Source organism: Sus scrofa, chromosome X (assembly GCF_000003025.6).
Source record: "Sus scrofa isolate TJ Tabasco breed Duroc chromosome X, Sscrofa11.1, whole genome shotgun sequence".
Classification (NCBI taxonomy): domain Eukaryota; kingdom Metazoa; phylum Chordata; class Mammalia; order Artiodactyla; family Suidae; genus Sus; species Sus scrofa.
The window spans coordinates 58,107,088-58,120,118 of NC_010461.5; the positions used below are offsets into that span (position 1 = coordinate 58,107,088).

Below are 13,031 nucleotides of genomic sequence, written 5' to 3' on the forward strand. Positions count from 1 at the left end.
TGAAATTAAAAAAAAATACAAATAAATGTATATGCAAAACAGAAAGAGACTTACAGATACAGAAAACAAAACTGTGGTTACCAAAGGGGAGAGGGAAGTGGGGAAGGACAAATTAGGAGTATGGGATTAACAGATATAAACTACTATATAAAAATACAGATAAGCAAAGAGGATAATACCATAGCACAGGGAATGTATAATGTATATCCCTATTATCTGATGATAACCTATAATGAACTATAACCTGCAAAAATACCAAATCACTATGCTATACACGTCAAAAACACAATATTATATATTAACTATACTTCAATTTTAAAAAAGAACTGGCAAGAGCAGACATCCTTGTCTTGTTCCTGATATGAGGAAAAAAGCTTTCAGTCTTTTACCATTAATTATAATATTAGCTGCAGGTTTTTGTAGATACCCTTGATCAGGTTGAGAAAGGTATCTTGTATTCCTAACTTTTTGAGTGTTTTTATCATTAAAGAGTGCTAGATTTAGTCAAATGCTTTTTCTGTACCTACTGAGTTGAATACATGGTTTTTGTCCTCTGCTTTTGGACAAGTTTGATATGTCTATTATCAAGTAGAGCTGTCAAATAAACAGCTGGATACAGGAGTCTTCAATTCAGAAAAGGTCAGGACTAAAAACAAAAATGTGAAAATTCCACAGAAACAGCTAACAGGTGAGGCAAGTTCTCATCCTTGAGCTCTCAACAAGAATGAGTTCAGCTTTAATATCTTTTTCACAAGACTATTCAGCAACAAAAAAATGACTTGCTGTCCTTTACATTTGGTAAACTTAAGGGTCTTGAAGATGTTTCAATTAGTTGACCAAAAAAAATAAAAATTAAAAAAAATTTTAAAAATGTGAAAATTCTCATCAAAAGATGGGATTTAAAGTCAAGAACCTATTTAGGTTCTATTTAGATCACCAAAGGAAGGAGTATAATTTTAAAAAGAAAGACATAGCATTCCAACACTTCAACATTAAGAACATTTACAGGAAGTTCCCGTGTGGCACAGTGGAAACGAATCTGACTAGGATCCATGACGATGCAGGTTCCATCTCTGGCCTTGCTCAGTGGATGGGGGATTCAGTGTTGCTGTGAGCTGTGGTGTAGGTCAGAGGCAAGACTCAGATCCCGCATTGCTGTGGCTGTGGTGTAGGCTGGTAGCTGTAGCTCTCAATAGACCCCTAGCCTGGGAACTTCCATATGCCTCAGGTGTGTCCCTAAAAGACAAAAAAAAAAAAAAAAAAATTTCTGGAGTCCCCTCTATGGCGCAGTGAAAACAAACCCAACTGGGAATCATGAGGTTGCAGGTTTGATCCCTGGCCTCGCTCAGTGGATTAAGGATCCTTCATTGCTGTGAGCTGTGGTGTAGGTCACAGACTCGGCTCGGATCCGGCATTGCTGTGGCTGTGGTATAGGCCTGCAGCTGTAGATCTGATTAGACCCCTAGCCTGGGAACCTCCATATGCCACAGGTGCACTCCTAAAAATCAAAAACAAACAAAAAACAAAATCCATCCATCACTGTACTTAATTACGAATTTTTTTCTTATGATGAGCTCTTTTAATAATTACTCTCTTAGCAACTTTCAAATATGCAATAGTATTATTAACTATGTCACCATACTGTAACATTACATCCCAGGACTCATTTATTTTATAACTGGAAGTTTGTGCCTTTTGATCGCCTTCACCCATTTCACCTTCTCCCCACCTCCAGCAACCACCAATTTGTTATTTGCATCTGGGAGCCTGGTTTTTATTTTTAGATTCCACATATAACTGAGACCATACAATATTTGTCTTTTTCTGTCAGACTTATTTCACTTAACATAATGACTTCAAGGTCCACCTATGTTGCTGCAAATGGCAATAATTCATTCTCTCTCTCTCTCTCTTTAGGGCCACACCTGCGGCATTTGGAAGTTCCCAGACTAGGGGGTGAATCAGAGCTGCAGCTGCCAGCCTGAACCACAATAGCAACACCAGATTGGAGCCGCATCTGCAACCTATGCCACAGTTTGTGGCAATGCCAGATCCTTAACCCACTGAGCGAAGCCAGGGATCAAACTCATAGATAACAGTCGGGTTCTTAACCTGCTGAGCCACAACAGGAATTCCCAAGAATTCATTCTTTTGGAGTTCCCTCATAGCTCAGCAGGTCAAGGATCCACCATTGTCACTGCCTGTGGCTCTGGTTACAGCTCTGGTGTGGGTTCAATCCCTGGCTCAGGAACTTCTGCATGCTTCATGTGTGGCAAAAAACAAACGAAACAAAACAAAGAAAGAGAGAACTCATCCTTCTTCTTTTTTTTTTTTTTTTTTTTTTTTTTGGCCTCACCTGTGGTACACGGAAGTTCCTAGGCCAGAGATCGAACCAAACCTGCGCCACAGCAGTAAGCAAAGCCACAGCAGTAACAATGTCTGATCCTCAAACCACTGAGCCATCAGGGAACTCCAAGAAATTCCTTTTTACAGCTGAATAATATTTTTCTGGGTGTGTGTATGTGTGTGTCACATTTTCTTCATTCATTCATTTATCAGGCCTTTAAATTTAAATTACAGGAGATAATAACACTGCAAGGAAGCAGACTAATCCAAATCACTGGTATAAAATAAAAGGGGGGCAGTAGGATAGGAATTGAGTAAAAGAGGTTTAAGAAATATAACTAAATGCATGGATAAGCAATGAGATCCTGCTGTATAGCACTGGGAACTATATCTAGTCACTTATGATGGAGCATGATAATGTGAGAAAAATAATGTACATATGTATTTGTGACTGGGTCACCTTGCTGTACAGTAGAAAATTGACAGAACACTGCAGTTATAATGGGAAAAATAAAAATCATTAAAAGAAAAAAAAGAAAGCTTCAGGCATGTAATAAACATTCAATAAATGTCAAAAATAAAAAATAAAAATAAATAAAATTATTTTAGGAAAAAAAAAGAAACATAACTAAATGCAGCATGTGGACCTTCTTTGAATACTGATTCAAACAAATCAATTATTAAATGACTTAAGACCATTTGAAAAATGTGAATATGGACTATGTATTAGCTTATATCAAAGAATCTGTTTCTTTTATTAGGTGTGAAATGGTACAGTGGTTTTGTAAGAATACTTTTTTAATATGTTCTTTTTTAGAGATGCATACTGAAATATTTAAGGATGAAATAATATGATGCCTGAGAATTTAAAGTACCTTAGAAGAAAAAGCTGAATTCCCTGGTGACCTAGAGGTTAAGGATCTGGCATTGTTACTGCTGTGGCTCAGGTCACTGCTGTGGTATGGGTTCAATCCCTGGCCTGGGAACTTCTAGCACGCTGTGTGTACAGCCAAAAAAAGAGAAAGAAAGAAAAAGCAAGTGGGAATATGAGGAGGAATGAGCAGAATCTAAGAAGCAGCAATCAGTGAGGTAGGAAGAAAAATCAGGAGAGGGGTCCTGGTGGCCAAATGAATCTAGCTTTTTGTGGAATTGTGATCAAATCTATTAAATACTATTGGTAGATGAAGGAAGAGGAGAATTATGAACTGACCATTAGATTTAGTTATATGAAAGTCATAGGTGACCTTGACAAAAACAGTTGGAGTAGAATGATAGGAGAAAGTGGGTGAAATAGAGAGCAGACAGGTGAGAGCAAGAAAGAGCAGACAACCCGGAAGACAACTGGGTAAAAGAGAGGGTGACAGAGACAGTGAGTGACTTGGGAGAGAGGGTGGATGACAGAGATAGAGGTCAGATAACTGCGAGTCATCATTTATTGCCTCTCGGTTCCAAATTCATACCTCAATACCTGCTCTATGATAATGGACAAAATTCCTTTAAGCATCTCTCCTCTACAGCTAGCAGAATGTTAAGCTTTCTCAGGAGAGGATGCCTGAGGGACACTGCAGGAGGAGGGGGCTCTCCTGAAGTTGCCAGCTGCTGTTCCACAGTGGGTCAGCAGAGTGGCCCACATCTACCCACCCAGAACACGCAGTACTTCAACTACCCTGAACTCTCCACCTGGCCTGGTGATAACCTTCTTCTTCTCTACATGGAAACCAGCTCCCCCAGCAGCTGCCTGTGCCCTGCCCCCCTTCTGTACTCCTACACGGTGGGTTGCTGCTAGCCTGCTCCCTACCTGGCACTCCAGAAGGGTGCTTCTTGCAGGCCTGGGGAGTGCAGATCAGCTCCAGCCAGCCTGGGCAAGCCAGCATGCTTCTCTGCTGTCCAGTGGGCTGAACTACACCTTCTCCAAGGAAGTCTGAACCTCAGCCTTGGAGAGAGGGTCCCCTTCCAAGTTTGTCCTTCCTTGGGTAATCTTCCTTAGCCCTAGGGTACCATATGGAGTTTCCTTATTTATTTATTTTTTGGCTGTGCCACAGCATACGAAAGTTCCCAAGCCAAGGATCAAACCTGTGCCACAGCAGCAATCCAAGCTGCTGCAATGACAACACCGGATCCTAAACCTGTAACCTGCTGCACCACAGGAGAACTCCTGGAGTTTCCGTATTTCTTATAGTCACTCATTTATCAGTTTAATAATTATTTTCTAAAATTCCTGATTTAACACACTACAGTTTCCACCTCCTAAATGGACCCAGAATGATACAGTGACAGAGAGAAAAAGAGGAAGGGTGACTGAATAAGGGAGCGGGTGACAGAGAAAGCAAGCAGGTAACAGGGAAAGAGAATGAGTGATAGAGGTAGAGAGTGGGTGATGGAGAAAGAGGGAAAGGGGTGACAGGGGTATAGAGTGGGAAGGGTGGCAGGAAGAGTAAGTGGGTAAGAGAGAATGGACGACAGTGCGCACAGGTATTTGGCAGCAAGAACAGGTGGGTGACAGAGAGAAGGGGGTGGTAGGTGACAATGTGAGAGACGGAGAGAATGAGAGAGAGACTATGAATGCCAGAGAGGGAGAGTGGGTGACAAAGGTGGGTTACACATAGAAAGAGATAATGGGCAACAGAAAGAGACAGGGGCGGGGGAGGGAGAGGGAGAGAGAGGGAATGCCAGAAAAAGAGGAGGGAGCAATGGAGGGGAGGGGGACAACAAAGAGTGGATGCAAGCAGGAGATACAGAGACCACAAGTTGGGCGTCAGAGTCAGAGGGTGGGCAAGAGAGGAGCTGGTGTGTGGGTATCACCAAGGGAGAGCATGACTGACAGAGACTGTGACAGAGTCATTGTATGTGACAGAAGATGAAGGTGTGGGAAAAGAAAAACACATGTGCAGAGAATGTGTCAGCAAGTCTCAGTTCTCTTTTATCTCTTAGGCAGCAAAGGCAAGAGACAGAGAAGGAGAGGGACAGAACAGAGAGAGGAGAGAGGGAGGGAGAGAGACAGAGAAACTGTGAGAGCAGGATAGTGTCAAGGAATAGAATTATGAGAAGCAGAGAAGGTAGAGAAGGCTATGCTTCGTGAGAGGCGGTTTTGGTGTGGGGGGATTTGGAAGAGGATGGGAGAGATTGAGACAGCTTAGGAGAAATCAAAGAAGGATATTGAGAGTTGAGGGTTCATGAGAGATGGGCCACCAGGAGAGATAGGGAAATGTGAGAGAAAAGTGGGGACCATGAGAGTATAAAGTAATGATTGTGAGAGAAGGGGTTGCTGGTTGAGGGGGGTGGTAGAAACCGTTGGAGCATGCCCACAAGAAAGCACATGGGAGCGAGTGAGACAGATGCCAGCTTGAGAGGCAATGGGGAACCAGCATAAGCTGAGAGGCCCGTTTGCTCGCTAGGGAAAGGAGGGGGTTGGAGGATGAATGCCTTATTCCCTCCTTCCAGAAAATTGAGGCTCAGGATACTCAGGGGACTTGCTTGAGGCCTCCCAGCTAGCAAGTGCCAGAACCATAATTTAAACCCCAAATAGCCCAACTCTGAAGCCAGCACTTTACCACCACCACACTGCCTCCCTCTGTTTTCCCCAAGTCTTCTTTAAGGAAGTCATGTAACTTAGTCCAAAGACACGTGCTTTTAATCCTCTTTAAGGAGAACTTTTGTCTTTTAACAGCCTTAAAACATTCTTTTTTTGGAAAAGGGAGATGGAATTATTCCACTGCTCCAATTGATTTCTTTGTACTACGACAAAATTTAAAACTTCTATGCATCAAAAGACACAATCAACAGAGTGAAAAGACAACCTACAGAATAGGAGAAAATATTTGCAAATCATACATTTGGTAAGAAAGTTAATACCCAAAATATATAAGCAACTACTACTCAACAACAACAAAACAAACAACCCAACTAAAAAATACGCAAAGGACTTGAATAACTATTTCTCCAAGGAAAATATAAAAATGGTCAATAAGCACATGAAAAGATGCTCAACATCACTAATGCAAATCAAATGAGATACCACTTCACTATTGTTAGGATGGCTAGTTACAACAACAAAACAAAATAACAAGTGTGGACCAGGATGTTAAGACATTTGAACCTTTGTGCACTGTTGGTGGGAATGTAAAATGGTACAGGTGCTATAGAAGACAGTATGGCAGACCCCCAAAAATTAAAAATACAACTCAACAGCAAAAAAGCCCAACAACCCAACTGAAAAATGGGCAAAAAACCTGAATGGGGAGTTCCCGTCGTGGCGCAGTGGTTAACGAATCCGACTAGGAACCATGAGGTTACGGGTTCGGTCCCTGCCCTTGCTCAGTGGGTTAACGATCCGGCGTTGCCGTGAGCTGTGGTGTAGGTTGCAGACGCGGCTCGGATCCCGCGTTGCTGTGGCTCTGGCGGAGGCCGGTGGCTACAGCTCCGATTCAACCCCTAGCCTGGGAACCTCCATATGCCGCGGGAGCGGCCCAAGAAATAGCAACAACAACAAAAGACAAAAAGACAAAAGACAAAAAAAAAAAAAAAAAAAAAAAAACCTGAATAGACATTTTTCCAAAGAAGACATACAGATGGCCAACAAGCACATGAAAAAATGCTCATCACTGATTAGAGAAATGCAAATCAAAACTATTATGAGGTACCACCTCACACCAGTCAGAATGGCCATCATTAATAAGTTCACAAATAACAAATGCTGGGGAGGATGTGGAGAAAAGGGAACCCTCCTACACTGTTGGTGGGAATGTAAATTGGTACAACCACTGTGGAAAACAGTATGGCTGTACTTCGGGAAACTAAATATAGAACTACCATATGACACAGCAATCCCACTCTTAGGCATACCATCCGGACAAAACTTTCCTTGAAAAAGACACATATACCCGCATGTTCATTGCAGCACTCTTCACAACAGCCAAGACATGGAAACAACCCAAATGTCCATCTACAGATGAATGGATTAAGAAGATGTGGTATATATGCACAATGGAATACTACCCAGCCATAAAAAATAACAAAATAATGCCATTTGCAGCAACATGGATGGAACTAGAGACTCTCATACTAAGTGAAGTAAGTCAGAAAGAGAAAGACAGACACCATATAACATTAGTTGTATCTGGAATCTAATATACAGCACAAATAAACCTTTCCACAGAAAAGAAACTCATGGACTTGGAGAACAGATTTGTGGTTGCCAAGAGGGAGGGGGAGGGAGGAGGGTGAACTGGGAATCTGGGGTTAATAGATGCAAACTACTGCTTTTGGGATGGATAAGCAATGAGATCCTGCTATATAGCACTGGGAACTATATCTAGTCACTTACGATGGCACATGATGGAGAATGTAAGAAAACGAATGTATATATGTATGTGTGACTGGGTCACTTTCCTGCACAGTAGAAAACTGACAGAACACTATAATAAACCAACTATAATGGAAAAAGTAAAAATCATTTTAAAAAAGACTGGAGGAGTTCCCATTGTGGCTGAGTGGTTAACAAATCCAACTAGGAACCATGAGGTCGCAGCTTCGATCCTTGGCCTGCTCAGTGGGTTAAGGATCCGGCGTTGCTGTGAGCTGTGGTGTAGGTCACAGACGCAGCTTGGATCTGGCGTTGCTGTGGCTCTGGGGGAGGCCAGTGGCTACAGCTCTGATTCGACCCCTAGTCTGGGAACCTCCATATGCCCTGGGAGCAGCCCTAGAAAAGGCAAAAAAAGACAAAAAAAAAAAAAAAAAGACTGGAGATATCTTTACTGTGCGTCAAAGTATACAAATGTGGCTGCTACTAAAAAGTAAAAATGGGAGTTCCCGTCGTGGCGCAGTGGTTAACGAATCCGACTAGGAACCATGAGGTTGCGGGTTCGGTCCCTGCCCTTGCTCAGTGGGTTAACGATCCGGCGTTGCGGTGAGCTGTGGTGTAGGTTGCAGACGCGGCTCGGATCCCGCGTTGCTGTGGCTCTGGCGGAGGCCGGTGGCTACGGCTCCGATTGGACCCCTAGCCTGGGAACCTCCATATGCCGCGGGAGCGGCCCAAGAAATAGCAACAACAACAACAAAAAGACAAAAAAAAAAAAAGTAAAAATGACTTTTTCCAAACAAAATTTTTTATAATTCAAAAAAAATTAAAAATAGAATTAGAATTACCATATGATCCAGCAATCCCATTTCTGGATATATACCCAAAAGAATTGAAAGCAAGATCTCAAAGAGATATTTGCACACCCACATTCACAGCAGCACTATTCACAACAGTCAAGAGATGGAAGCAACACAAATATCAATCAAGTGATAAATGAATAAACAAAATGTGACACTATGCATACAATGGAATATTATTCACTCTTAAAAAGGAAGGAATTCCTGGCACATGACACGACATGGATGAATCTTGAGGATGTTATGCTAAGTGAAATAAACCAGTCATAAAAAGACAAATACTGTATAATTGCACTTTTTAAAAAAGTTTTATTGAAGTATAGTTGATTTACAATGTTGTGATAATTTCTGCTATACAACAAAGTGATTCGGTTACACACACATCCATTCATTTTCAGATTCTTTTCCCATATAATCACAGAATATTAGGTAGAGTTCCCTATGCTATATAGCAGTTCCTGTTGGCCAATCATTCCATATACCACAATGTGCTTACGCCAATCCCAAACCCCAAATCCATCCCTCCCTAATTGCTCTTAAATATAAGGTCCCTAGAGAAATCAAATTCACAGAAAAAGTAGAATGGTGGTTGCCAGAGGCTGAGGAAGAGTGGAATGAGGAATTGTTGTCTAAAAGGTACAGAGTTTTAGTTTTGCAAGATGACAAGAGTTCTGGAGATAGATGGTGGTGATGGTTGAACAATGTTAATGTACTGAACTGTACACTTAAGAATGGTAAAGATGGGTGTTCGCTTTCATAGCACATATAGTAAAATTGTAAAGATACAGAAATTAGCTTGGCCCCTTCGCAAATTCATGAAGCATTCCGCATTTTCGGAATTTGAGATTCGCAGATGCAAACTATTATACATAGAATGGATAAACAACAAGGTCCTACTGTATAGCACAGGGAACTGTATTTATTCAATATCCTGTAATAAATCATATTGGTGGAGTTCCCGTCGTGGCGCAGAGGAAACGAATCTGACTAGAAACCATGAGGTTGCTGGTTCAATCCCTGGCCTCATTCAGTGGGTTAAGGATCTGGCGTTGCCCTGAGCTGTGGTGTAGATCACAGACGCAGCTCGGATCCTGCTTGGCTGTGGCATAGGCCAGCAGCTGTAGCTCTGATTGGACCCCTAGCCTGGGAACCTCCATATGCTGCAGGCGCAGCCCCCCCCAAAAAATAAAACAAAATTTTAAAAAATCATAATGGAAAAGAATATGAAAAAGAATATATATGTATAAATGAATCACTGTGCTGTACTGCAGAATAAACACAACACTGTAAATCAACTATAATAAAAAACAAATTTAAAAAGGAATGGTTACGATGGTAAATTTTATGTTGTATTTTATCACAATTTTTTAAAAGAATTTAAATGTCTATTCCCACATCACTGGGCCTCCCACCCTTAGCCATCTGGTGAATGATCACTCATTTCTCAACACCCATATCTCCTCTGTGAACCCTTCCCTTAGCTCACCGACCCTTGGAGTTGGCTATTCCCTCCTGCAGTATGCCTTGCACATTATACCTCTTACAGTCCTTATCAAACAATAGAGCAAGTATAGTTCACCTATTCTTTTCCATCACTAGATTATAAGCAATTTGAGGGCAGGAGTGTTTTAGTCCTCTGTTTCCCCTAGGCCTGGGGCTAGGTAGGCTAGAAAGACCCAAGAAAGGCTTTGGCAGGGGAGATCTTAAAATTCAGGTATATTTTTGTGTATTAATGTACAGCATACACAAAAATCCTTGACAAACTACAAAAGGAAAATATTGTACTATATACAATGTGAATTGTATATCTTTAATATATTAATATATATTTCAAATAAAAAAATTATTTCTAAACAGAAAGATGGGTGTTGAAAATGTATACATTAAGCTATAAAATCAAAATAGGATAACAGAAAATATTTAAGCTATTACTAACATAACGCATCAGCAATTTTTATGTATTAAAAAAAAACAGATTTCAAAATGGCTCTTAAGGAGTTCATATCGGAGAGTTATTTGACCCGGCATCGTGGGCTCCCCAGGCTTTAGATATCTAGGGAGATTCCCACGCCCTCCTCTCGGGCTGGCCTCTCGCAAGGCTCTGCCTCGGTAGTTTGGGCCCCTGGGACGGTCCGCGAGGTCCCCCCCACCCCCACTCCCTGCCAGGGCCTGTGAATTAGACCCGCCCAGACGTACCTCAGGTAACGGGCAGCCTGCTCTGGGCTTAAGACCCCGGCTTCCGCAAACCCTCGGGACGCCTCCATGACCCTCAGATTGGGTTCCGTGTGTCTCCGCCGGGTATTGAATTTCCCTCGCTCTCGCCCTGCGCAGGCGCTACGCGCATGGAAGAGGGACAGGACCAACCGTCGACGTCGCGGCAGGCCAATCCGCGCACAGGGCTTCCGGCGCCACCGCTTGAGCCCCGCCCACGAAGGTCGCGCGCCTGCGCATAGCGCGCTGGTGGGGCGTAGGGGCCGTAGCCGGCCGGTGGTGCGGCATGACTTGCGTCCTCCTGCTGTCTTTGGCACTTTTTTTTTCAGACATGCCGCGCAGCCGGCGGAAGTTGCCTCGCCACAGAAGCGACCCGAGCCAAAGCAATGACAGCTGCCGGATCCTTAACCTGCTGAGCCACAGAAAACTCTTCTGTTCCTTGAATTTTCATTCCAACCCGTACCGGGTTGGGGTGAATTTCTGCCCCCGCGGGCGCGTGTGCTTGTGATATCCTCCTGAGTGAAATAGACTGCCTGATATGATCTTGTTTTAGTGGCCCCTGGAAACCTCCACAGCTTGCATCCCCTAATATCCTCCCTTCTCTGCTACCGGATGGCTGGTACTGAGCACGCTTTGAATTCAAACACTCCGCCGGGAGGCATAGTCCTCGTGACTTAAACGCACAGTGAAGAAGGGTCTTCTAGAACCAAGCCAGAGTTCCCGTTGTGGCACAGCGGTAATGAACCTGACTAGTATCGATGAGGACGCAGGTTAGGTCGCTGACCTCGCTCAGTGGATTAAGAAGCAGGTCTCGGAGTTCCCGTAGTGGCGCAGTTGTTAACGAATCCGACTAGGAACCATGAGGTTGCGGGTTCGGTCCCTGCCCTTGCTCAGTGGGTTAACGATCCGGCGTTGCCGTGAGCTGTGGTGTAGGTTGCAGATGTGGCTCGGATCCCGCGTTGCTGTGGCTCTGGTGTAGGCCGGTGGCTACAGCTCCGATTCGACCCCTGGCCTGGGAACCTCCATATGCCACGGGAGCGGCCCAAGAAATAGCAAAAAGACAAAAAAAAAAAAAAAAAAAGAAGCAGGTCTCGAGTGAGGTGCAGTGTAGGTCGTACACTCCACTCGGATCTGGCATTGGTGTGGCTGTGGTGTAGGCTGGTGGCTACAGCTCTGATTCCACCCCTAGCCTGGGAACTTCCAAATGCCAAAGGTGTGGCCCTTAAAGAAAGAAAGTAGTGCTGTGGTGTGTGGTTGCCACCATTCCTTCAGAAGATCCAACTGAGATGCAGTCAATTTGAAAACTCACCACCTATTGGCCCAGTCATGTGCCTACCATATGTCCAGAGAATTTTAAGCTTTTTATAAATTTCATGTATCTAGTTAAAAAGAGACCTTAGAGAAGATGGGCTGTTTTCCTGGTTAATATGACTTAAGGTCATATGTTCATAGAGTTTTAGGCCTTCTGTTAAGAGGGTTTTTTTTTTTTTTTTGGTTTTTTTTGTTTTTTTTTTTTGGCAGCGAACGTGGTAGGTGAAAGGCCCCGGGCCAGGGTTCAAAGCCACGTCACAGCAGCGACCCAAGCCTCTGCAGTGACAATACCAGATCCTTAACCTGCTGTGTCACAATAGAACTCCCAAGAGGGCTTTTAATATACTACTATTATCCCCATTTTCAGATGTGGAAATTGAGGCTCAAGAGAAATAAAGTGGTTTTGTCTAAGGTTCCAAAGCTGGGAAATGGCAGAACCAGAATTCCATACCAGGTCTATATAGACACAAATCTGTGCTCATTCACTGTGTCACACTGCTTATTGCTGGAAAGAAGAGGGGAATGGCAGGACATGAAGTTGGAGTAGTTGGAAGCCACTTCGTGAAGGAGTTTATTTACCCTGCTAAAGTGTTTTAATCACTTTTTTTCCTGGAGGCAAGTTTGGATTGGAGAAGGAGGTGGGGAGCAGTCAAGTGTACAGTTGCTCTGGGTACCCAAATAATGAGTGGGGTGAGAAGGGCTGGTGGGAGTTCCCATTGTGGCTCAGTGGGGTAAGAACCCGACTAGTATCCATGAAGATGGTGGTTAGATCCCTAGCCTTGTTCAGTGGATTGAGGATATGGCGTTGGCGCAAGTTGCAGTGTAGGTCGAAGATGTAGCTTGGATCCCGAGTTGCTGTGACTGTGGCATAGGCCAGCAGCTGCATCTCCTGTTCAACCCCTAGTCTGGGAACTTCCATAAGCCACAGGTACAGCCCTAAAAAAGAAAAAAAGAAAAAAAGAAAAAAAAAGAAAGAAAGAAAGAAAAGAAAAGAAAAGAAAGGAAGA

The 13,031-nt window shown here is 43.3% G+C and overlaps 1 protein-coding gene across 1 annotated transcript in view; it reads right to left on the reverse strand.

The window, feature by feature from the left end:
• ERCC6L (ERCC excision repair 6 like, spindle assembly checkpoint helicase) overlaps positions 1–10,855 on the reverse strand; it is a 30,727-nt gene extending 19,872 nt beyond the window's left edge. Inside the window, exon 1 of the mRNA XM_003360364.4 lies at positions 10,699–10,855. Coding sequence (XP_003360412.2) covers positions 10,699–10,766 — 68 coding nt within the window. The 5' untranslated portion in view covers positions 10,767–10,855. The remainder of the gene's footprint in view (positions 1–10,698) is intronic.